The sequence below is a fragment of the Rutidosis leptorrhynchoides genome, chromosome 3 (assembly GCF_046630445.1).
Source record: "Rutidosis leptorrhynchoides isolate AG116_Rl617_1_P2 chromosome 3, CSIRO_AGI_Rlap_v1, whole genome shotgun sequence".
Classification (NCBI taxonomy): Eukaryota; Viridiplantae; Streptophyta; class Magnoliopsida; order Asterales; family Asteraceae; genus Rutidosis; species Rutidosis leptorrhynchoides.
The window spans coordinates 30,945,466-30,970,966 of record NC_092335.1 but is presented as its reverse complement, the minus strand read 5'-3'; the positions used below and the strand labels follow the sequence as shown (position 1 = coordinate 30,970,966).

The 25,501-nt window shown below is 34.0% G+C and overlaps 1 protein-coding gene across 1 annotated transcript; it reads left to right on the top strand.

Annotated features, from left to right (window-relative positions):
• Nucleotides 1–226: 226 nt before the first annotated feature.
• Nucleotides 227–21,779, top strand: LOC139899833 (uncharacterized). Its single transcript, XM_071882662.1, has 2 exons — nucleotides 227–602; nucleotides 21,292–21,779. The coding sequence occupies exons 1-2, from the start codon at nucleotides 227–229 to the stop codon at nucleotides 21,777–21,779; spliced, it is 864 nt and encodes a 287-aa protein (XP_071738763.1).
• The last annotated feature ends 3,722 nt before the right edge of the window (nucleotides 21,780–25,501 follow it).

Below are 25,501 nucleotides of genomic sequence, written 5' to 3'. Positions count from 1 at the left end.
AGGGGGTTATTCACGGTACGCCGGACCGGATAATTAAACTCAGTTGAACCTTAAATCCCTCTTCTTTGATGTCAAGCATGGACCGAACCCGACCCGATTATTCTATGCTTGATCATTTGGCGCCATCCGTGGGACACAGAAGTTAAAAGGTTTTGATTTGATCTTTTTTCTATATGTCCACTACTCATATATTTTTTCTATACAGAAATCTGTTGCTGAAAGATAAATGCATTCAATGATTAACTGCCGACAACAGCTAGGAACTAAGCGCAAAGCCAACACTGGCGGAAGCTCAGGGGCAACAGATATATCGTTCCACGCCATCCGGATATTCAACACCTCCTGCGCGCCCATTGTAGTGCATGGATACCTACCTGAATCAGGTCATGGCGTTAAGCGCCTTCATATGGACAATGGCAGTAGTGTCGACATCATGTACGAGCATTGCTTCCGACAGTTGCCCACGCCAATAAGGCGAACCATCAGACCTCCAACTACGGCCTTATCTGGGTTTTCAGGAGAATCAGTGTGGCCCATAGGGATTCTAGACTTGAAGTTGGAGCTGAGGGACAACAAGGATAAATTTAAAAGACGCACTGAGAGCATCGAATTCTGTATAGTGCGCTCATACTCTAGGTATAATGCTATCCTGGGAAGGACCTCCATTTAAAAGTTCGGCGCTATACCTTCCACGGTCCACGGGATGGTCCGATTTCCAACGGAACAAGGAGTCGCCACTCTCGAATCAACACCGCTGGATGCCTTATGCGCCTCTTGTAACGACCCAGATTTTTCCGATCGTTTTATACATATAAGATTAATATTTACATAAATTAAACATTACCAATATGATAAGCAATCCAAATTGTTGAGTCTTGTGTTTTTGAAAAGGGTTTTACACAACGTTTGACCGTCCAATTTGATCGATGATATCACGAACTATATAACATACAATAATTATACGATTGTGTACATATACGTATTTATACATATTTAACTTGATTTAAGGATGGTTTAACATCTCATTTTGTATTAATAACAATGAGTTATAAGTATACTTTGAGATTACTAACTTAAGTTTTCAAAACGATAACTATATGTAACGTTCTTTGACATATATACCTATAACTTATAATGCTTATACAAGTACCGTATAAATATGTATTTAATCACTTTTAAAGGGCTTATATACATAAAATAATATAAGTATATTTACAAAAGATATCTATATTTGAATCCTCGTTCCGTTTCCTCAAGATTTCTACAAGTATATCTAGGGTATATGTAACCGTATCATACCCAGCTTCTATACGTATTTACTATTGGTAAATACACATCAAATCAACATCCTAATCAACCTAAAATATGCCCTAGATATGAGGTAAACTCAAATTGGAAGTTAGATTGACTAATTACACAAAATTACAACATGAAAATTTGTTTGTGTCTCCCCATTTTCACGCCATAAATGGCCATTCCCATTTCATTTCTAGTTCAAATTTTTCTACTTCTATTTCCTAGCTAAACACACACTCTCACAAGCCTTAAATACCTTAAATATCTCAGCTAATAACCATGAAGATCTAGCCTCAAAAACAAGCTTTAATCATCATAAGAAAGTTCGATCAAGAACATATCAAGATAACCTTCCAAGTGTACAAGTTTACTTCCAACCTTTCAATCCCACTTCACCACTCTTTAGGATCAAGATTATTTTTTATCTTTTCCAGTAGCTTTATCCAAGTAACTTGAGGTAGTAACCTTGTTCATAACCTTATTCGATTCATATTCATATAGCTATCTTATTTTGGGTTATAAATTATAACAACAAGAACATAGTTTGAATGATTTCAAACTTGTTCGCAAACTAAATAGATCCTTCTAACTTGACTTTTAAAACACTTCAAGACCTGTAATATATCATAATGATATGCTAACTTAACAAGATACAACTTGTTTCTACAAAGACCACCTTAAAACTGAATCTACGTCGTCGGAGTGCAACCGGGGGCTGTTTTGGGTTGGATAATTAAAAACCATCTTAAACTTTGAATTGGAAGTTTATATTCTGGAAAAATGATATTTCTTATGAATATGTTAATATATAAAAATCTCATGGTATAACTCAAAGTGTAAGTATTTTTATAAAAATGATCATCTAGATGTTGTTTTTATGACGGAAATGATCACTTTCATAAGATTCACCCAAGTTTGACCTATAACCTGTAATTTCGAATGCAAACTAAGGTATTTATAGTTCATATTCATAAATAATGGCTCGATCCAAAGAAATGGCAAGTTGAACCAACAAAAACGGAGTTATATTGAAGAAACTACGACTAAAACAAAATCGGGTATCCGAAGCTAGTTTAGCTACGAAAATATTTTGACTAAAACCAAACTAATCATATCTTGGCTAATTAACATGATATTTTATATATATTTATTCATGATTTGATTTTACATATTTCAGAACCACCCGTAAACAACACGAGAAGATTAATTATAAGACCTCATGATTGTACGCAACACGTCATTTGACAACACGGTACTTTATGTACGCAACACGTCATTTGAAAACACGGTACCATGGGTCGAGATTAATTCCGACCAATAAGAATACGATGGGGTCTTTATTTATTTTATTGAGCAACTAATTGTGGACCACTAACGTCGGACTGCTAACCATTGACTAATAGATATTATAAGTATTATAAGTATATATGTAACGATTATTTGAAAAGAAAATATGTTGATATATTATATATATGGTTAGGTTCGTGATATCTATTGGAGACCAAGTCGTGTTAAATATCTTCAAGGCAAAAGTGAGCATATAGTCCCACTTTTAAACTGTAAGTATTCCGGGATGAGAATACATGCATTTTATGATTTACGTTATGGACACAAGTGATTAAAATATATATTCTACGTTGAGTTCTACCACTGGCATACTTCCCTGTAACTTGGTAACTACTATTTACATGCGATATTGTAAACGCGAATCCTGTTGATAGATCTATCGGGCCTGACAACCCCAACCGGACTGGACGACCAGTATTCAACGGTTGCACAGTACTTCGTTTCGGTGACTACACTTGGTACGGTGTAGTAAGATTTCATAATAAAGGGAATATGCGATGTTGATTAAATGTTAAGTATGGTTATCACGTGCTCAACCACTTAGAATATTTTTATTAAAACGTTTATGTATATTAAATCTTGTGGTCTATATTTATAACGCTGCTAGCATTAAACCTATATATCACCAACTTTATGTTGATGTTTTAAGCATGTTTATTCTCAGGTGATAATTAAAAGCTTCCGCTGCATTATGCCGAATTTAAGCAGGATTTGGAGTATGCATATTTGTGTCAAAAATAAAACTGCATATCGGAAGATTTGTAATGTAAAATATGTTGGAAATCATATTGTTATTATCAAATGTAAAGTTTGTAAAACTAAGATTATCGCTAAACGGTAATCACTATTATGCTGTTTGAACCTTTGATTATAAAAAAGGTTATGGTTTGTATTATAAAAACGAATGCAGATTTTGAAAAATGTCACATATAGAGGTCAATACCTCGCAATGATACCAATAAGTACGTGACGTTTATAATCGATATGAACGGGACACTACAGGTGGTATCAGAGTGTTGGTCTTAGAGAACCAGAAAATTTGCATTAGTGTGTCTTATCGATTTTGTTAGGATGCATTAGTGAGTCTGGACTTTGACCGCGTCTGATTTCGAAAACTATTGCTTATCCTTGTTGGTTAAAAATTAATATGTAAATATTATGTGGTACTAATGTGCTAGTTGTTGTGTGATAGATGTCTGGCTTAAAACTTGTTATCACATTCAGCGACTCCGAACCAGAATCCTCAGATAGTGTTCCAGTCATTAACTTATCCGATGATGAAAACGACACCTTTGGGGAAGACTCACAATTCCCGGATGAATCAATTGAAGAGGAATCGAAAAGTGATCCTGAGGAGGAAGAAATACAGGAAATTACGAAAGACAAGTTCGAACGAGCAAAGAAACGAAAGGCTACTGAATTAGAAAATCCAAATCCCGAGTTTAGTGAGGATGTTGTGGCACCAACTCCACCAGACACTTCCACCCCTATTCCCGCTATTCCTATTAGTTCTATCCCGGCATCCAGTTCTTCGGCCCCTTCACCAAAACGCAGGGAGACAACTAGGATGAGCGTTAAGCGATTTCCTGAACACAAACGTTTTGGGATATAGGCTAAATGATGCGCTGTTGTTTTAAACCATGGGATCATATAACGTTTTGTATAATATTACCAGTGTGGTTTGCTTGATGTTTGATGTAAGATTAGCATATGTAAAATAGTGAAGTGTGAAATGCAATAATTTTCCATGGTTGAGTATTATTTGGATGGTAGTAATTGATTTCCGTACTAAGCTATTAAGTATGAACTTTAACGGGAAGGTACTACCCTAGATATAATTATAAAATGCTAATAAGAAGAAAAGGCTTTTATAATAATAACTAGTTCATATTATTAATAAGCTACGATGTACTGTAAATACACACTACATCTATAATATTCTATGTGAATAATTATTTTTTCATTCTTATTGAAGAATATGGCTCGATTGAACCGAATGACGGAACAAGAAATCGAGGAACTCATCAATCAGCGAGTGAACGACAGAATGTTATGGGTCGAGGCTGCAAGAGGTGCTGCAGTTTACCCAAACCCTCGTGTGGGATGTACCTACAAAACTTTTCAAGGTTGCAAGCCCTCATCATTCAGTGGAACAGAAGGACCGGTCGGTTTAACCCGGTGGATCGAAAAGATTGAGTCTGTGTTTAAAATCAGTGGTTGTATTGAGAAGGACATGACCAAGTATGCATTGTGCACCTTACAAGATAGTGCACTCACGTGGTGGAAAAACTATGTGAAGGCCGTAGGAGGAGATGTAGCTTATGATACTCCATGGGAAGAATTCAAAACAATGCTAATCAACGAGTATTGTCCAAGGAACGAGGTTAGGAAGTTGGAAGCTGAATTACGAAGCCTGAAAGTTGTTGGTACTGAACTCACCAACTACAATCAGCGATTCATGGAATTAGCTTTGCTATGTCCCGAATTGGTACCAACCGAAGAACGGAAGATAGAACTGTACAAAGATGGTTTGCCTAAAAATGTCAAGGCAAATGTTACAGCATCGAAACCCAAGACTATTCATGAAGCCATCACCATGGCAAACGAGTTGATGGACCAGATTATTTTGGATAAGAACACCGATGTCAAGACATCGGAAAACAAAAGAAAGGGGGAGGGTAATCATCAACAATCCAACAAGAAACAAGAAACCACGCAAGGTGCGGGTAGTGGTTCAAGCTCAGGTTACAAAGGACGAAATCCTTTATGTAACAGATGCCACAAACATCAATCTGGTTATTGTACTGTGGTGTGCAACAATTGTAATCGAAGGGGTCATCTTACTGAAGATTGTAGGGTTCCCGTTGCAAATACAAATGGCACCAAGACTCCTGCCACCAATGCAAATAGAACTGCCTTGGGCACTGTTACTTGTTATGAGTGTGGAAAACAGGGTCATTATAAGAGCCAGTGCCCGAATCCAGAGAAGAATAACGGATCTGAACGTGGAAGAGCATTTATTATTAATGCTAGAGAGGCGTGTGAAGACCCGGAGCTTGTTACGGGTACGTTTACCATTAATAACTTATCAGCATCTATTATATTTGATACTGGAGCTGATAGAAGTTATATGCGTAGAGACTTTTACGCTAAATTGAATTGGTCATCATTACCTATAGATGCTAAGTACATGATTGAGTTAGCTAATGGTAAACTAATTAAAGCCGATAAAATTTGCCGTGATTGTAAAATAAATTTAGCCAGAGAAACGTTTAAAATTGATTTGATACCCGTAGAATTAGGAAGTTTTGATGTAATAGTCGGCATGGACTGGATGTCCAAAATAGGAGCTGAAGTTGTGTGTGCCAAGAAGGCAATTCGCATTCCTCGTAAGGAAAAAACGCCAGTAGTGATTTATGGAGAAAAGAGTAACTCAAAGCTAAAACTCATTAGCTGTTTGAAAGCCCAAAAGTTCTTGAAGAAAGGGTACTATGCTATCTTAGCACATGTTAATAAAGTCAAAATGAAGGAAAAAGAGAAGAGCATCAACGACGTGCCTGTAGCAAAAGATTTTCCTGAAGTCTTTCCGGAAGAGTTGCCGAGATTACCTCCATTTAGATCTGTAGAATTTCAAATAGATCTAGTACCAGGAGCTGCACCAGTGGCTCGTGCTCCATACAGACTTGCACCATCTGAGATGAAAGAGTTACAAAGCCAATTACAAGAATTATTGGACCGTGGTTTCATTCGACCGAGCACTTCACCGTGGGGAGCTCCGATTTTATTCGTCAAGAAGAAAGATGAATCCTTTCGAATGTGTATAGATTACCGTGAACTAAATAAGTTAACTATCAAGAATCAGTATCCACTACCGAGAATTGGTGACTTATTTGATCAATTGCAAGGATCATGTGTTTATTCGAAAATTGACCTAAGATCGGGCTATCATCAACTACGCGTCAAAGAAGAAGATATTCCAAAAACTGCTTTCTGGACAAGCTACGGTCATTACGAATTTTTGGTCATGCCGTTTGGGTTGACGAATGCGCCAGCTGTATTCATGGACCTCATGAATCGAGTTTGTAGTCCGTATTTAGATAAGTTTGTTATCGTTTTCATTGACGATATTCTCATCTATTCCAAAAATGAGCAAGAGCATGAGCAACATTTAAGGTTGGTATTAGAATTGTTAAGAAAAGAACAGTTATACGCTAAATTTTCTAAGTGTGCATTTTGGTTGAAAGAAGTGCAATTTCTTGGCCACGTTGTGTGATGACCCGGAAATTTCTGACCAAATTTAAACTAAATCTTTGTATGATTAACATTTCCGACACGATAAGCAAAGTCTGTAAAACTGAATCTCAAAATTTTTGAACTATTCAAATACCTTTCGGTTGTTCTCGACTATTCGCGAACAATTATATATATATACTATAACTTGAAAACGTAACAATGTATTAATTATTTAATACCGTACATTAAACTTATTGGTTTAAATATTTATTTGAATATATATGATAAGTTGGAATATTAATTGTATGAATAACTTGCGACGTATATTTAAAACGTGTTTATGAATGTTGAAAATATATATTAACTTGGTCATAAAACAATTTGTAATTATATATATATCAACAAATAGCGAGACAATGATTTATAAAAGTAAATGACCAAAACACTCGAAAGTTTAAGATACACTTAGAATGATATAGTTTATTGATAATTTAAGACTATATTTTGACAAAGGTACGAGTCACAAAACGTAAATTGCGAGTTTTTTAAGCGTACGAAAATGCGTTCGAGAAACCAGAACCGAGACATAAGTCGAGTGACAACGTACGAGTCATCGGAATGAAAATTACAAGTCAACTATGCACATGAATTTAATATAATATATAATTAATTATTTAAATTATATATATTATATATTATATTTAATTATGTCGACAAACAAGAAACAAAAAAATATGTGAACTGGATCTGACGGCCATGCGATCGCATGGGAAATAGGCATAAAACCCATGAGAGTGCATGAGCTCATGCAAGTGCATGAGATTTGCACTAAAATCCCATGCACTCGCATGGGCATCAGAATCAGGAATTATGGCTATAAATACCAGGTTTCTGCTCGAGTTTTTTTTACACTTATATTACTCCCTAAGTATTTATTTATTATAATAATAATAATAATAATTATTATTATTATTATTATTATTATATTATTAAGATTATTATTATTATTAATCTTAATATTTTTAGTAATATTATACATAAAATATTACGACGAGGTCATGAGCGTGTCACTTTCAAAACAAGCTTCAAACGGGATAGAACTAAGGAAATTATGGGTTATAGCTATGAAGGTTATGGGTAATGTTCATGGGTATTGTTCGCAAGTCAAACCTAGTATTTATCATCTCTGTTGCGTCTACGTACTTTCCTGCAATATTGAATCTCAATATTGATACGTGAGCATTCATATCTTATCTTTTATATATTAATAGTGTATACATGTCTAGTGCTCGAGTATATATTTATACATGCTTGTATGCTAAATTTCATCTTTAAACAGTTTATAATGAATCATGAATTAAATACATATATTACTGGTAAAAGGTATATGATATACATGTTTTCAGAAAGCTGGCGAAAAATCAATAACTTTTCATTTAGAAATCGCGTAATTTCGATGAACGAATCAAAAGATATGGTCAACTGAATTATAATTGACATTAATTGGAATTGCTTTTGAATCTGCAATTAATATTTAAACAACCTATTTATGAGATTGATAAAATACTACTAGTCAAGTAAATGTATCCTTATATAAGGCACGTCTCATTTTGTTGAACAATTGTTAAAATTGACTTTTTGAAATGACTTTTGATAACTTTTGTATGTCGATCTCGAGCATTAGGATTGTGATACACTATAATCCAACCTAGTTTATTAGACATGTATTGACCAACATATGTTCTCTAGGTTGAGATCTACGGTTAATCTTGCATTCCGAGTTACGGTCACTTTTTGATGAATGACCATATGTGCTGCTAAGGTGAGTTTCATTTGCTCCCTTTTTTATTGCTTTTGCAATATATATTTTTGGGCTGAGAATACATGCACTTTATTTTAAACGCAATGGATACAAGTACATACTAAATTCTACACTGAGTTTGAACCGAAAATCCCTTAGCTTTGGTAACTAGTAACTGCCAGTTATAAGAACTGGTGGGTGCGAGTAGTAGTATATGGATCCATAGGGCTTGATATCCCCGTCCGAGCTAGAGCGCTAGCCTTTTAACGGACGTATTCTATTTGAGAAGCGTACACGTTGGTTTGCGTGTATTATTAAGATGATTATACAAAGGGTATAAATATATATACGTTAAGTTTAGTCAGGGTGCTCAATTTCGTAGAATATTTTGATAAACGTTTCTGGATGAAACAACTGAAAACTTGTGATTCACCTTTATATACAGATTATGCGCAACATTAAAACTATGAACTCACCAACGTTTATGTTGACACTTTTAAGCATGTTTATTCTCAGGTTTCTAGAACTCTTCCGATGTTTGCTTATATGTGATACAAGCTATGTGCATGGAGTTATACATGCTTTATTCAAGAAAACTTTGCATTCATAAAATCATCACCGTGTATCTTATTTTGACTTCATTGTCAACGGATGTATTATGATAAATTATTATTATTGGTGATTGTCTATATGTAGAAATCATTAAACGTTGAAAACCTTAGAAATTGATATTCATTTATTGTGTACCTTTTGAAAAGAATGCAATGTTTACAAAACGTATCATATAGAGGTCAAATACCTCGCAATAAAATCAATGAATGACGTGTTCGTCCATATGGATTTGGAGCGATCGTCACAGTTGGTATCAGAGCGTTGGTCCTAGTGAACCAGGTCTTGCATAAGTGTATCTAAATGATAGTTGTTAGGATGCATTAGTAAGTCTGGACTTCGACTGTGTCTGCATGTCAAAAGTTTTGCTTATCATTTCTTGTCGGAAATTACCTGTCTATCATCTTAAGTCTAAACGCGTCTTATTGCATTGATTGCATCAATAGAGTATAGACAAAATTCATATCTTGGCATATCTATTACAGTAAACTTTGCCTGACAGCTTTCGAAAGTTCCTCCGTAATTTACGGATCCCTTGTATTATATATAGGTATTCTATGTAATTAGAATATCATCCGATATCTAAAAATCCTTTCATATCAAAAATCCTTTATCCAAACCGTGTAAGATGAATTCCGCATCTAGTTCAAATTCCTCAGATTCCGACAGCTATTCCGATATGGATTTCCACTCGAGCTCCGAAAGCAGCGTAACCGGAATGAATCAACCAATTAGCCATCATCTATTCTGGATGAATTGGGGATGGATTCGTAATCTACTTAATCAATGGAGACAGGAAGAAGGCGATCCCTTCCATCCACCACATTCACCTCTTGGTGAAGAACCTGAAGCACTTACCGGTGAACCCGTTCGTAACACCATTTTCACCCTCATTTCCAGAATAGCTCCCAACGACTACGTAATATCCAATATTGTAAATCTTATTCATCCACTTGTCTGAACCGCCAATCATCCGGGGGTAGTAGAACAAGTCAACGAGCTTCGTGCTCGGGTAGTGGCTTTGGAGAATATGGTGCAAGGGTTACGAACACCAGCAACAGCACCAGCAGCATAACCGGTACCACCATCATCAACACCAATAGTATCATTACCACCACCAACAATAACATCCCCATCACACGCCTCAACATCACAATCTGTACCTCGGATATCAACATCATAGTTACCATAGGTACCAAGGAGTACCAACAACAATAAATGATGAAGTATTGATTCATAACTTCATCGGAGAAATATTCTACGGCGATTAGGTAATCTCTAAAATCTTAGAGATTATTTATCCCAGTTCATACCGTAAATCAGATGAATAGAAATGATAGAAGGAAGAATAGAAACCCTGAAAAGAATTGTGCGTAAGGTACACGCTAGACTTGTTTTACCAACAGCATCAATAGTACCCTTAGCCTCACCAGCACAGTCAGTACTGTCAACCTTGCCTCTAACATCACAAGCTCTGCCAGTTCAAGAAAGCACTGTGGACATCATTACGAGACAACAACGAGTATATTGTATCAATGCTTTATGAAGTAATAACTCAATTCCTCTAAAGAATTTATATATATATCTTATATATATATATATAAATTTTAAAACCATCATAAATCTTTTCGTACTAAGCTATTATGTATGAATTGAAAAAGGGTAAATATTACTCAGTTAATTCATATTACTAATATGATATAAGGTACATCTTTCGTTAACAACTTAGCCATCGTTAACTACAATCTCTGTTTCAAATTAATAAATTCCATTCCTAACAAACCAAGTGTATTATTCAATTACATAATTGATTTTACATTTTCATTTTCGATGTACTCGAAACTTTCCAGAAAATATCATCTGTACCTTGTAAGGTTCACAAAAATTCCCCGAGCAATCAACATCCTTCACCAACGAAAAAGAATAAATAATGAAGTATTGATTTCATTAGTGAAATACTCCGCGAAGATTATGTAATCTCTAATGTTTTAGAGATTATTCATTTCTAATTCAAGCCAAAAATCAAATGAGCTTACTATGATCCGAATTACATCCGAAGAAAATATACATACAGATATTTTCATAAAGACTGTAATGAAAAATTCTTTTGTACAAAATATTACTTGTGAAATCTTTAACGGGTAGGTAATACTCGGGAAATATATAAGTTCACAATTAATATGTTACACTGTACATTCTTCAACTTTGATTCAAAAATTATTAACAATGCTCACAACGATATACAATCGTTTTCATACAAATTCAATTACATATTCTGATATTGACAGATCAGAATCTAATTCATAACTCTGAACCGGTGAAATCATTCTTAGATCTCTACATATTTTAAAGCTATACTTTGACTTCAAAACTGTGAAAGATCCTTTGGTATTGTTTTTACCAAAAATAACCTTGCAATTCCTTTTCAAAGTATCCAGTTTTACCACACTTCCAACCAGTCAACTTCAACTTTTCAGATTAAGCCTTATTGTAATCTTGATATATACGTTCTTGTTACTGGGGAACCTTTTATGTTCCACCACATTAGCAGTAAATTTACCAACAACTTCATTGATCCTTGAACTTCCGAAAAATCCTTATACTCATTGAAACCCTATCATGTACTCATCTACATCTTCTAACGATAATTGTCATACCAACTACCGGGAATTAGCAATCAGTATTTCGAATTTCGCAGCAATTCTACGCCAACAGTTATATATAAACATATAATGTCTATCTCCTAGACTTATTTACTCTGAATGTGAAGTTTCTGAAAAACACCCCAAACTATGAACTAGTTCTCTGAAATTGGAACAATGCTGATGAAGCAGCAAAAACTGTAAATGACCTTAACAGTCAAAAGTTTGATGATAAAGAATAGTATGGTGGTAAAGCTAAGAAAAAGAGAAGGTTTGAAACTGGAAAACGGATTGAGCAAACCATGAAGGAGGCTGTGGACAAATCACAAGGACGAAATCTACCTTCAAAGGATCCAAATGATTCAGTGTCTGCTAAAATCGTTAGCAAACACCTTACTCCTCATTCTAAACCTTCACAGACAGATTTTTCGCATCATCCTCTGATATTAGAAATTCTAAGATATCATCGTATCTTTCATTATAAATATCCTCGATATTTCTGGAGATATCTTCATAACTATTCTTATCTGAAATCATTCATCTCTTCGCGCTATCTGTATTACATCATAAAAGAAACTATTTTAGTTTCTAAATTCTGAAACCTTCAAGTTTAAAATATGAATGTTTTGAAGTAGTGTTGGGAACTGAAGCATGAATTAGTATAATATAATGACACTTGATCAACGTGATTATATTACAGTAAGTCATGCTGAGTTTCTAATGGAACGTGATAAAGGTTCACAGATCCCACCCTCATCATGAACCATGTTACATAACTCTTTCATTATATATAATCTCTAAATATATCAAGAAAATATATTTCTTGATGATTCGGTCTTTTTCGGATATTCTGGTAATTTGATAAATCAAGATCGTGCCATTACAATTTACTTCTTAGAACATTAACTATGTTCATTTCAAAATCCATACCTACGAATTCTGGACCATTATTCGCTTGACTTAAAGTCGGGAAGAGAAAATGAAAGCATGAAGCTCCGAAATATAATGGAAAATATAAAGCCCTATAACAACCCCGAAATTACAAACCGTGTATATCAATGCGTATAGCAATGTAAAGACACGGGAGAATGAAAAACACTATAACCCCAAGGTAATGGTAGAAGAAAATAACTTCCTCCGGTGGTAGATGAAAAAGAAGAATGACAGATATGAAAGTTAGGAGTATATCAAGAATCAGAACTGGATGAAGCATTTTTTACAATCTTTTGAAAATAGGAAATGAGGAAGAAGATGTAAGAGTGATGAAAATAATGAAACGGAAGAGGTCAATTTATATCGAAATATCAAACATAGCAATCGAGGCAAATTACGCATTTAATCAAAAGAAATCTTAATTTCCTTAAATTCCGAAGAATCAAATCTTATTTAGATTATGAAGATTTTCTATTCCTTAAATTACGGAAATCAATCGTTAATACGTCAAGAGTTAAGACGAATCTCTATTCTTCATTTCACTCTTTTACGATAACTTCTCTCATACACTTCGAATAATCGGATTGTTTTATCCATATTATTTAACGGTGATAAAACTTTATTTATCAACACATATACGGCATGAAAACATTTTTATTTTTAGTCATGACGACCTCACTCAAATTTCGGGACGAAATTTCTTTAACGGGTAGGTACTGTGATGACCCGGAAATTTCTGACCAAATTTAAACTTAATATTTGTATTATTAACATTTCCGACACGATAAGCAAAGTCTGTAAAACTGAATCTCAAAATTTTTGAACTATTCAAATACCTTTCGGTTGTTCTCGACGATTCGCGAACAATTATATGTATATAGATACATGTATATATATACTATAACTTGAAAACGTAACAATGTATTAATTGTTTAATTACGTACATTAAACTTATTGGTTTAAATATTTATTTGAATATATATGATAAGTTGGAATATTAATTGTATGAATAACTTGCGACGTATATTTAAAACGTGTTTATGAATGTTGAAAATATATATTAACTTGGTCATAAAACAATTTGTAATTATATATATATCAACAAATAGCGAGACAATGATTTATAAAAGTAAATGACCAAAACACTCAAAAGTTTAAGATACACTTAGAATGATATAGTTTATTGATAATTTAAGACTATATTTTGACAAAGGTACGAGCCACAATGCGGGTTTTCTAAGCGTACGAAAATGCGTTCGAGAAACCGGAACCGGGACATAAGTCGAGTGACAACTTACGAGTCATCGGAATGAAAATTACAAGTCAACTTTGCACATGAATTTAATATAATATATAATTAATTATTTAAATTATATATATTATATATATTATATTTAATTATGTCGACAAACAAGAAAACAAAAAAATATGTGAGCTGGATCTAACGGCCATGCGATCGCATGGGAAATAGGCATAAAACCCATGCGAGTGCATGAGCTCATGCAAGTGCATGAGATTTGCACTAAAATCCCATGTACTCGCATGGGCATCAGAATCAGGAATTATGGCTATAAATACCAGGTTTCTGCTCGAGTTTTTTTTACACTTATATTACTCCCTAAGTATTTATTTATTATAATTATAATTATTATAATTATAATTATAATTATTATTATTATTATTATTATTATTATTATTATTATTATTATTATTATTATTATTATTATTATTATTATTATTATTATTATATTATTATTATTATTAAGATTATTATTATTATTAATCTTAATATTTTTAGTAATATTATACATAAAATATTACGACGAGGTCATGGGCGTGTCACTTTCAAAACAAGCTTTAAACGGGATAGAACTAAGGAAATTATGGGTTATAGCTATGGAGGTTATGGGTAATGTTCATGGGTATTGTTCGCAAGTCAAACCTAGTATTTATCATCTCTGTTGCGTCTACGTACTTTCCTACAATATTGAATCTCAATATTGATACGTGAGCATTCATATCTTATCTTTTATATATTAATAGTGTATACATGTCTAGTGCTCGAGTATATATTTATACATGCTTGTATGCTAAATTTCGTCGTTAAACAGTTTATAATGAATCACGAATTAAATACATATATTACTGGTAAAAGGTATATGATATACATGTTTTCGGAAAGCTGTCGAAAAATCAATAACTTTTCATTTAGAAATCGCGTAATTTCGATGAACGAATCAAAAGATATGGTCAACAGAATTATAATTGACGTTAATTTGAATTGCTTTTGAATCTGCAATTAATATTTAAACAACCTGTTTATGAGATTGATAAAATACTACTGGCCAAGTAAATGAATCCTTATATAAGGCACGTCTCGTTTTGTTGAACAATTGTCAAAATTAACTTTTTGAAATGACTTTTGATAACTTTTGTATGTCGATCTCGAGCATTAGGATTGTGATACACTATAACCCAACCTAGTTTATTAGATATGTATTAACCAACATATGTTCTCTAGGTTGAGATCTACGGTTAATCTTGCATTCCGAGTTACGGTCACTTTTTGATGAATGACCTTATGTGCTGCTAAGGTGAGTTTCATTTGCTCCATTTTTAATTGCTTTTGCAATATATATATTTTTAGGCTGAGAATACATGCACTTTATTTTAAACTCAATGGATACAAGTACATACTAAATTCTACACTGAGTTTGAACCGAAAATCCCTTAGCTTTGGTAACTAGTAACTGCCAGTTATAAGAACTGGTGGACGCGAGTAGTAGTATATGGATCCATAGGGCTTGATATCCCCGTCCGAGCTAGAGCGCTAGCCTTTTAACGGACGTATGCTATTTGAGAAGCGTACACGTTGGTTTGCGTGTATTATTAAGATGATTATACAAATGGTATAAAATATATATACGTTAAGTTTAGTTACCAGGGTGCTTAATTTCGTAGAATATTTTGATAAACATTTCTGGATGAAACAACTGAAAACTTGTGATTCGCCTTTATATACAGATTATGCGCAACATTAAAACTATGAACTCACCAACCTTTGTTGACACTTTTAAGCATGTTTATTCTCAGGTTTCTAGAAGTCTTCCGCTGTTTGCTTATATGTGATACAAGCTATGTGCATGGAGTCATACATGCTTTATTCAAGAAAACTTTGCATTCACAAAATCATCACCGTGTATCTTATTTTGACTTCATTGTCAACGGATGTATTATGGTAAACTATTATTTATGGTGATTGTCTATATGTAGAAATCATCAAACGTTGAAAACCTTAGAAATTGATATTCATTTATTGTGTACCTTTTGAAAAGAATGTAATGTTTACAAAACGTATCATATAGAGGTCAAATACCTCGCAATGAAATCAATGAATGACGTGTTCATCCATATAGATTTGGAGCGATCGTCACACGTTGTTAGTAGCAAAGGAATTCAGGTTGATCTAGCTAAAATTGAGGCCATTGAAAAATAGGAGACTCCTAAGACACCAACACAAATACGTCAATTTTTGGGTTTAGCCGGTTATTATAGAAGGTTTATTCAAGATTTTTCCCGAATAGCTAAACCATTAACAGCGTTAACGCAAAAAGGGAAGAAGTACGAATGGACTTCTGAGCAGGAAAGTGCATTTCAATTACTGAAGAAGAGGTTGACTACGGCGCCTATTTTATCGTTACCTGAAGGGAACGATGATTTTGAGATATATTGTGACGCTTCGCGACAAGGTTTTGGTTGCGTCCTTATGCAACAAAAGAAAGTTATTGCGTACGCATCCCGACAATTGAAGATTCACGAGCGAAATTATACGACGCATGATTTATAACTGGGAGCAGTAGTGTTTGTATTGAAGATATGGAGACACTACTTATATGGGGTTAAATGCACTGTGTTTATCGATCATAAAAGCCTTCAGCATATTTTCGATCAAAAATAGCTGAACATGAGGCAACGTAGGTGGGTCGAGCTAATAAACGACTATGATTGTGAGATTCGCTATCATCCCGGGAAAGCGACTGTAGTGTCCGACGCTCTAAGCAGAAAGGAACGAGAGCCAATTCGAGTACGAGCGATGAACATAAAAATTTGCATGAATCTCAACTCACAAACCAAAGAAGCTCAACGAGAAGCTCTTAGTAAAGAAAATATAGGAAATGAAATAATGAAGAAGTATGAGAAACAACTCGTTATGCGGGAAGACGGAATTCGATATTTTGCAAAACGTATTTGGGTACCAAAGTTGGGTGGATTAAGGAAGTTGATATTGAACGAGGCACATAAGACAAGATACTCGATACACCCTGGAGTTGGAAAGTTGTATCAAGATCTTAAGATGCATTATTGGTGGCCTAATTTAAAGACAGACATAGCAACATATGTTGGGGAATGTTTAACTTGTTCCAAAGTCAAAGCAGAACACCAGAAGCCGTCAGGGTTACTTCAGCAACCAGAAATCCCAGAATGGAAGTGGGATGGTATTACCATGGATTTTATCACGAAGTTACCCAAGACTGCATGGGGTTATGACACCATTTGGGTAATAGTTGATCGTCTCACCAAATCTGCACATTTCTTGCCTATAAAAGAAACGGATAGAATGGAGAAACTATTACGATTATACATAAAGGAAATTGTTTCAAGGCATGGAATACCTATTTCCATTATATCCGATCGTGATAGTAGATTTACATCAAAGTTCTGGCAATCACTACAGGAGGCCCTGGGAACTCGTTTGGATATGAGCACCGCATATCATCCACAAACTGACGGGAAAAGTGAAAGAACAATTTAGACTCTTGAAGACATGCTCAGGGCATGTGTGATCGATTTTGGAAACGGATGGGATAAATATCTACCATTAGCAGAATTCTCGTATAATAATAGTTATCATGAGAGCATTAAAGCTGCACCATTTGAAGCACTGTATGAAAGGAAGTGTAGATCCCCTATCTGTTGGAAATAAGTAGGAGATCGACGATTAACTGGTCCCGAGATCATATACAAAACTACTGAGAAGATAGTACAAATCAAGGAGAGATTGAAAACAGCCCGTAGTCGCCAAAAGAGCTACGCCGATGTCCGAAGGAAACCATTAGAGTTTCAGATCGGTGATATGGTTATGCTAAAGGTGTCACCTTGGAAAGGTGTAATACGTTTCGGCAAAAGGGGTAAACTGAACCCAAGGTATGTAGGCCCGTTCAAGATCATCGAACGCATTGGACCGGTAGCTTATCGACTTGAGTTACCATAACAACTCGCCGGAGTACATAATACGTTTCAAGTTTCAAACCTTAAGAAGTGTCTTGCAAAGGAAGACCTCACCATTCCTCTTGAAGAAATCCAAGTCGACGAGAAACTACAATTCATAGAAGAACCAGTCGAAATCATGGACCGTGAAGTTAAACAGCTCAAGCAGAGCAACATACCAATTGTTAAGGTTTGTTGGAATGCTCGAAGAGGTCCTGAGTTTACTTGGGAACGAGAGGATCAGATGAAACAAAAGTACCCACATTTGTTTCCCGAGAATGCAAAATAGGTACAACTTAAAAATTTCGGGACGAAATTTATTTAACGGGTAGGTACTGTAACGACCCAGATTTTTCCGATCGTTTTATACATATAAGATTAATATTTACATAAATTAAACATTACAAACATGATAAGCAATCCAAATTGTTGAGTCTTGTGTTTTTGAAAAGGGTTTTACACAACATTTGACCGTCCAATTTGATATATGATATCACGAACTATATAATATACAATAATTATACGATTGTGTATATATACGTATTTATACATATTTAACTTGATTTAAGGATGGTTTAACATCTCATTGTGTATTAATAACAATGAGTTATAAGTATACTTTGAGATTACTAACTTAAGTTTTCAAAAAGATAACTATACGTAACGTTCTTTGACATATATACCTATAACTTATAATGCTTATACAAGTATCGTATAAATATGTATTTAATCACTTTTAAAGGGCTTATATATATAAAATAATATAAGTATATTTACAAAAGATAGCTATATTTGAATCCTCATTCCGTTTCCTCAAGATTTCTACAAGTATATCTAGGGTATATGTAACCGTATCATACCCAGCTTCTATACGTATTTACTATTAGTAAATACACATCAAATCAACATCCTAATCAACCTAAAATATGCCCTAGATATGAGGTAAACTCAAATTGAAAGTTAGATTGACTAATTACACAAAATTACAACATGAAAATTTGTTTGTGTCTCCCCATTTTCACGCCATAAATGGCCATTCCCATTTCATTTCTAGTTCAAATTTTTCTACTTCTATTTCCTAGCTAAACACACACTCTCACAAGCCTTAAACACCTTAAATATCTCAGCAAATAACCATGAAGATCTAGCCTCAAAAACAAGCTTTAATCATCATAAGAAAGTTTGATCAAGAACATATCAAGATAACCTTCTAAGTGTACAAGTTTACTTCCAACCTTTCAATCCAACTTCACCACTCTTTAGGATCAAGATTATTTCCTATCTTTTCCAGTAGCTTTATCCAAGTAACTTGAGGTAGTAACCTTGTTCATAACCTTATTTGATTCATATTCATATAGCTATCTTATTTTGGGTTATAAATTATAACAACAAGAACATAGTTTGAATGATTTCAAACTTGATCGCAAACTAAATAGATCCTTCTAACTTGACTTTTAAAATACTTCAAGACCTGTAATATATCATAATGATATGCTAACTTAACAAGATACAACTTGTTTTTACAAAGACCACCTTAAAACTGAATCTACGTCGTCGGAGTGCAACCGGGGGCTGTTTTGGGTTGGATAATTAAAAACCATCTTAAACTTTGAATTGGAAGTTTATATTCTGGAAAAATGATATTTCTTATGAATAAATGTTAATATATAAAAATCTCATGGTATAACTCAAAGTGTAAGTATTTTTATAAAAATGATCATCTAGATGTTGTTTTTATGACTGAAATGATCACTTTCATAAGATTCACCCAAGTTTGACCTATAATCTGTGATTTTGAATGCAAACTAAGGTATTTACAGTTCATATTCATAAATAATGGCTCGATCCAAGGAAGTGGCAAGTTGAACCAACAAAAACGAAGTTGTATTGAAGAAACTACGACTAAAACAAAATTTTGTATCCGAAGCTAGTTTAGCTACGAAAATATTTTGACTAAAACCAAACTAATCATATCTTGGCTAATTAACATGATATTTTATATATATTTATTCATGATTTGATTTTACATATTTCAGGACCACCCGTAAACAACACGAGAAGATTAATTATAAGACCTCATGATTGTACGCAACACGTCATTTGACAACACGGTACCATGGGTCGAGATTAATTTCGATCAATACGAATACGATGGGGTCATTATTTATTTTATTGAGCAACTAATTGTGGACCACTAACATCGGATTGCTAACTACGGACTAATAGATATTAAAAGTATTATAAGTATATATGTACCGATTATTTGAAAAGAAAATATGTTGATATATTATATATATGGTTAGGTTCGTGATATCTATCAGAGACCAAGTGGTGTTAAATATCTTCAAGGAAAAAGTGAGTATATAGTCCCACTTTTAAACTCTAAATATTCCGGAATGAGAATACATGCATTTTATGATTTACGTTATGGACACAAGTGATTAAAAATATATATTCTACGTTGAGTTGTACCACTGGCATACTTCCATGTAACTTGGTAACTACTATTTACATGCGGTATTGTAAACGCGAATCCTGTTGATAGATCTATCGGGCCTGACAACCCCAACCGGACTGGACGACCAGTATTCAACGGTTGCATAGTACTTCGTTTCGGTGACTACACTTGGTACGGTGTAGTAAGATTTCATAATAAAGGGAATATGCGACGTTGATTAAATGTTAAGTATGGTTATCACGTGCTCAACCACTTAGAATATTTTTATTAAAACGTTTATGTATATTAAATCTTGTGGTCTATATTTATAACGCTACTAGCATTAAACCTATATCTCACTAACTTTTTGTTGACGTTTTAAGCATGTTTATTCTCAGGTGATAATTAAAAGCTTCCGCTGCATTATGCCGAATTTAAGCAGGATTTGGAGTATGCATATTTGTGTCAAAAATAAAATTGCATATCGGAAGATTTGTAATGTAAAATATGTTGGAAATCGTATTGTTATTATCAAATGACAGTTTGTAAAAATAAGATTAGCGCTAAACGGTAATCATTATTATGCTATTTGAACCTTTGATTATAAAAAAGGTTATGGTTTGTATTATAAAAACGAATGCAGATTTTGAAAAATGTCACATATAGAGGTCAATACCTCTCAATGACACCAATAAGTACGTGACGTTTATAATCGATATGAACAGGACACTACACCTCTGTTATTGATGAGTGTGACGCCACTCCGAAAGAGAAAGGTGCAAACGAGTGGCTGGTCGTAGTCAATCCCGAGTATCCGGAACAAAATGTAAAGATAGGAGGGACCCTGACACATGAAACTAAAGAAAAGTTGAGGAACATCCTCATTTCCAACTCTGGCATGTTCCGTTGGCGCGATGCTGACATGACTGGAGTAACTCGTGAGATAGCGCAGCATCATCTCCGTGCTAGTACCAATTTGACTCCTATCAAACAGAAAAAGCGACCAATGGCACCCGAAAGAAGTGAATGGTTGCGCAGAGTAGTGGATAAGCTGGTAAAAGCTAACATATTTCGCAAAGTGAACTACCAGACATGGGTAGCTAACCCCGTGCTGGTGGCCAAGTCCGATGGTACGTGGCAGCTCTGTATCGATTTTAAAGATATCAATAAAGCTTGTCCCAAAGACAATTATCCTTTGCCAGAGATTGACTAGAAAGTTGAGTCGCTCGCTGGTTTCAGGTTTAAGTATTTTCTAAACGCCTACAAAGGGTATTACCAAATACAAATGGCAGAAGAAGATGAAGAGAAAACCGCGTTCCACACAGACCAAGGGATATACTGTTACACCAAAATGCCCTTTGGGCTAAAAAACGCAGGCGCCACTTATCAGCGCACCATAGATACGACATTCGCTAAGCAAATTGGGCGCAACCTCGAGGCATATGTCGATGACCTCATCATCAAGAGCAACACTGAGGAGCAACTGTTAGCAGATATCCTCGAAACATTTAACACGCTCAGGAGCATCAAGGCAATTGAGAAGATGCCCTCTCCCAAAACAAAGAAGCAAGTTCAGAGCCTCAATGGGAAATTGGCCGCATTGGCGCGATTCCTGTCTAAGGCTGTCGAAAGATCGCTCCCGTTCTTCCATACCTTGAAAGACTGCACTAAAAAGTCAAATTTCAAATGGACAGACGAGGCAGAAAAGGCATTCCAGGAGATGAAGGCGCTCCTCAAAGATCTCCCCACATTAACAGCGCCAATTGCAGGTGAAACCCTGATACTTTACCTTGCGGTATCTAAGGAAGCCGTTAGTGTCTATGGTGATTCCAAATAATATATATAGATGCGTCGATATGATATGTCAAAACTTTGTATACGTGTCCCGATATTTAAAGTGCGTAAAATAAATAACAGAAATTAAATGACCATAAATTAAATGCGTAAATTAAATTACAGAAATTAAATGACGATATATAAAATTGCGAGAATATAAATTGCGATAAATAAACTGCGATAAATAAATTGCAATAATTAAATGGTAATACGGAATTAACAGTTAACTAGGAACAGTTAGCTAGGATTTTGTTAGCGTGGATTCTTAATAGAATTTCATATTGTTAATTAATCTGTTTCTAATCAATTTTTATTGTGTCCATTATTTCTTCATTATGCCACTTGTTGGATTTTGATAGGTCAAAATCCAAATATGTAATTGAATTTGAATGAAAATAGTTATTCTTTGGTGAACGGATACGTATATCGGTGGTTGTAAATAGGATAGTAATTGATCGTTGAATCAAATTCGAAGAATGTACAATGTAACTTATTAATATGAAATCTAAATATTCCTCGGGTATTACCTACCCGTTAAAATATTTTCACCATTAACAGTTTGTACAAAAGAATTTTAATTACAATCTTTATGAAAATATACTTGCATATATATTTTATTCAGATGTAATTATGGATTTAATGAGTTAATATGATATTAATCTCATTTGATTTACCATTAGAACAGTAATATATATAATCTCTAAAACATTAGAGATTACATAATCGCCATGTCGTACGAAGATAAATGATGTAGAACGTCATGTAGAACAATTGATTATACTCGAAGTACAGAATGAGATGTTGAGACATGTGATGTTGAGACTTGGGTTGTTGATGGTACTATTGGTGCTGGTGATGTTGCTGAAGCTGGTAAGTTTTGCACCATGCTTTCTAAATTGATTACTCGAGCGCGAAATTCGTTGACCTCTTATATTATTCCGGGATGATTGTCGATCGGAACAAGCGGATGAATAAGATCTTGAATTTTATATAGAATATAATGAATAGGTTCGCCGGTAACCAAGAGTGCAGGTTGGTGAGTGGAAAGGATCGCCTTCTTCTCGTCTCCAGTGGTTTAGTCGACTACGAAACCATCAGATGAATTGGGGATGGCTGATTGGTTGATGCATTCCGGTGACACTGCTTTCGGAGTTCGAGTGAAACTCTATGTCGGAATAGCTGCCGGAATAACTATCGGAATAGTTATCGGAATCTAAGGGACTCGAATTAGTTGAGGGATTCATCTCGTATGATCAGATGAAGGATTTTCGATAAGAAATAGATTATAGGATGTAGATTAGTACCCTGCAATACATAATTTACATATGTATATATAATACTAAAATCCCACAAGTTACGGAGGAATCTACGGAAGCTGTCAGGCAATGGTAACAATAACAGATATGCTAAGATATGAATTTATCTATACACTGTCTATGCAATAGAGGCAGTAAGACGTGTCTAGACTTTAAGGATGATAAGCAAATAAATTTCGACACTAAATGATAAGCAAAACTTTTGACATGCAGACACGGTCGAAGTCCAGACTCACTAATGCATCCTAACAACTTATCAGTTAGACACGCTAATGCAGACCTGGTTCGCTAAGACCATCGCTCTGATACCAACTGAAGCGACCCGTCCTAATCCATCTGGACGAAGTCCATATCGATTATAAATGATTCACAACAGTTGATTACATCACTAGGTATTTGACCTCTATATGATACATTTTACAAACATTGCATTCGTTTTTGAAAAGACAATCTTTCATTACATCGAAAGTTGACAACATGCATACCATTTCGTAATATATCTTACTATAATAGACTTAATAATAATCTTGATGAAATCAACGACTCGAATGCAACGTCTTTTGAAATATGTCATGAATGACTCCAAGTAATATCTCTAAGATGAGCAAATGCACAGCGGAAGATTTCTTTCGTACCTGAGAATAAACATGCTTTAAAGTGTCAACCAAAAGGTTGGTGAGTTCATTAGTTTAACATAAATAATTATTTCATAATTTTAATATACCACAAGATTTCATACTTCCATTTCTCATAATCATACGTCCCATGCATAGAGACAAAAATATCATTCATATGGATTGAACACCTGGTAACCGACATTCACAATATGTATATAAGAATATCCCCATCATTCCGGGATCCTCCTTCGGACATGATATAAATTTCGAAGTACTAAAGCATCCGGTACTTTGGATGGGGCTTGTTGGGCCCAATAGATCTATCTTTAGGATTCACGTCAATTAGGGTGTCTGTTCCCTAATTCTTAGATTACCAGACTAAAAAGGGGCATATTCGGTTTAATAATCCAGCCATAGAATGTAGTTTTAAGTACTTGTGTCTATTTCGTAAAGCATTTATAAAAGCAGCGCATGTATTCTCAGTCCCAAAAATGTAAAGAGTAAAAGGGATCAAATGAAACTCACCATACGATATTTTGTAGTAAAAATATACATACGACAGAACCGAACAATGTAGGGTTGGTCTCGGATTCATGAACCTATATCATTTATATATATATTAAAACATATATTTGTTATCAAATAAATTCATATATTATATTTATATATCTTATATATTTAATTTATATGTATTTAAAATAATTAATATTTATATAGTTTAATATTATATTTAAAATCAATAATTTGTTATATGTAAGTATTTATGCAAATAATCTTAATATATAAAATTATATGTAATATCATGGTAGTTGTAATATATATACTCTTATATAGAAATATTTATTTGTTATAATAATATTGTTAATATAAAATTAGTAATCATAATAATATTAATAATAATAATAATAATAATAATAATAATAATAATAATAATAATAATAATTAATAATAATAATAATAATAATAATAATAATAATAACAATAATCATAATGATAATGATAATAATAATGATAATAATACTACTACTAATAATAACTATGAAAAATAATGGTTTTACTAATAGTAATAATACTAACATTTATTTTAATAACTAAAATGATAATAATGATATGAATAATAATGACAAGTGAATAAATAAATAACTACCTCAATGGAGTAATCCTAA

Excerpts from the sequence above, each read along its gene's own strand:
- LOC139899833 (XM_071882662.1), top strand. The coding sequence starts at position 227 with ATGCATTCAATGATTAACTGCCGACAACAGCTAGGAACTAAGCGCAAA. Across the intron at positions 603-21,291 it reads ATTTAAAAGACGCACTGAGA|GACACTACACCTCTGTTATT; the intron begins GCATCGAATTCT and ends CGATATGAACAG.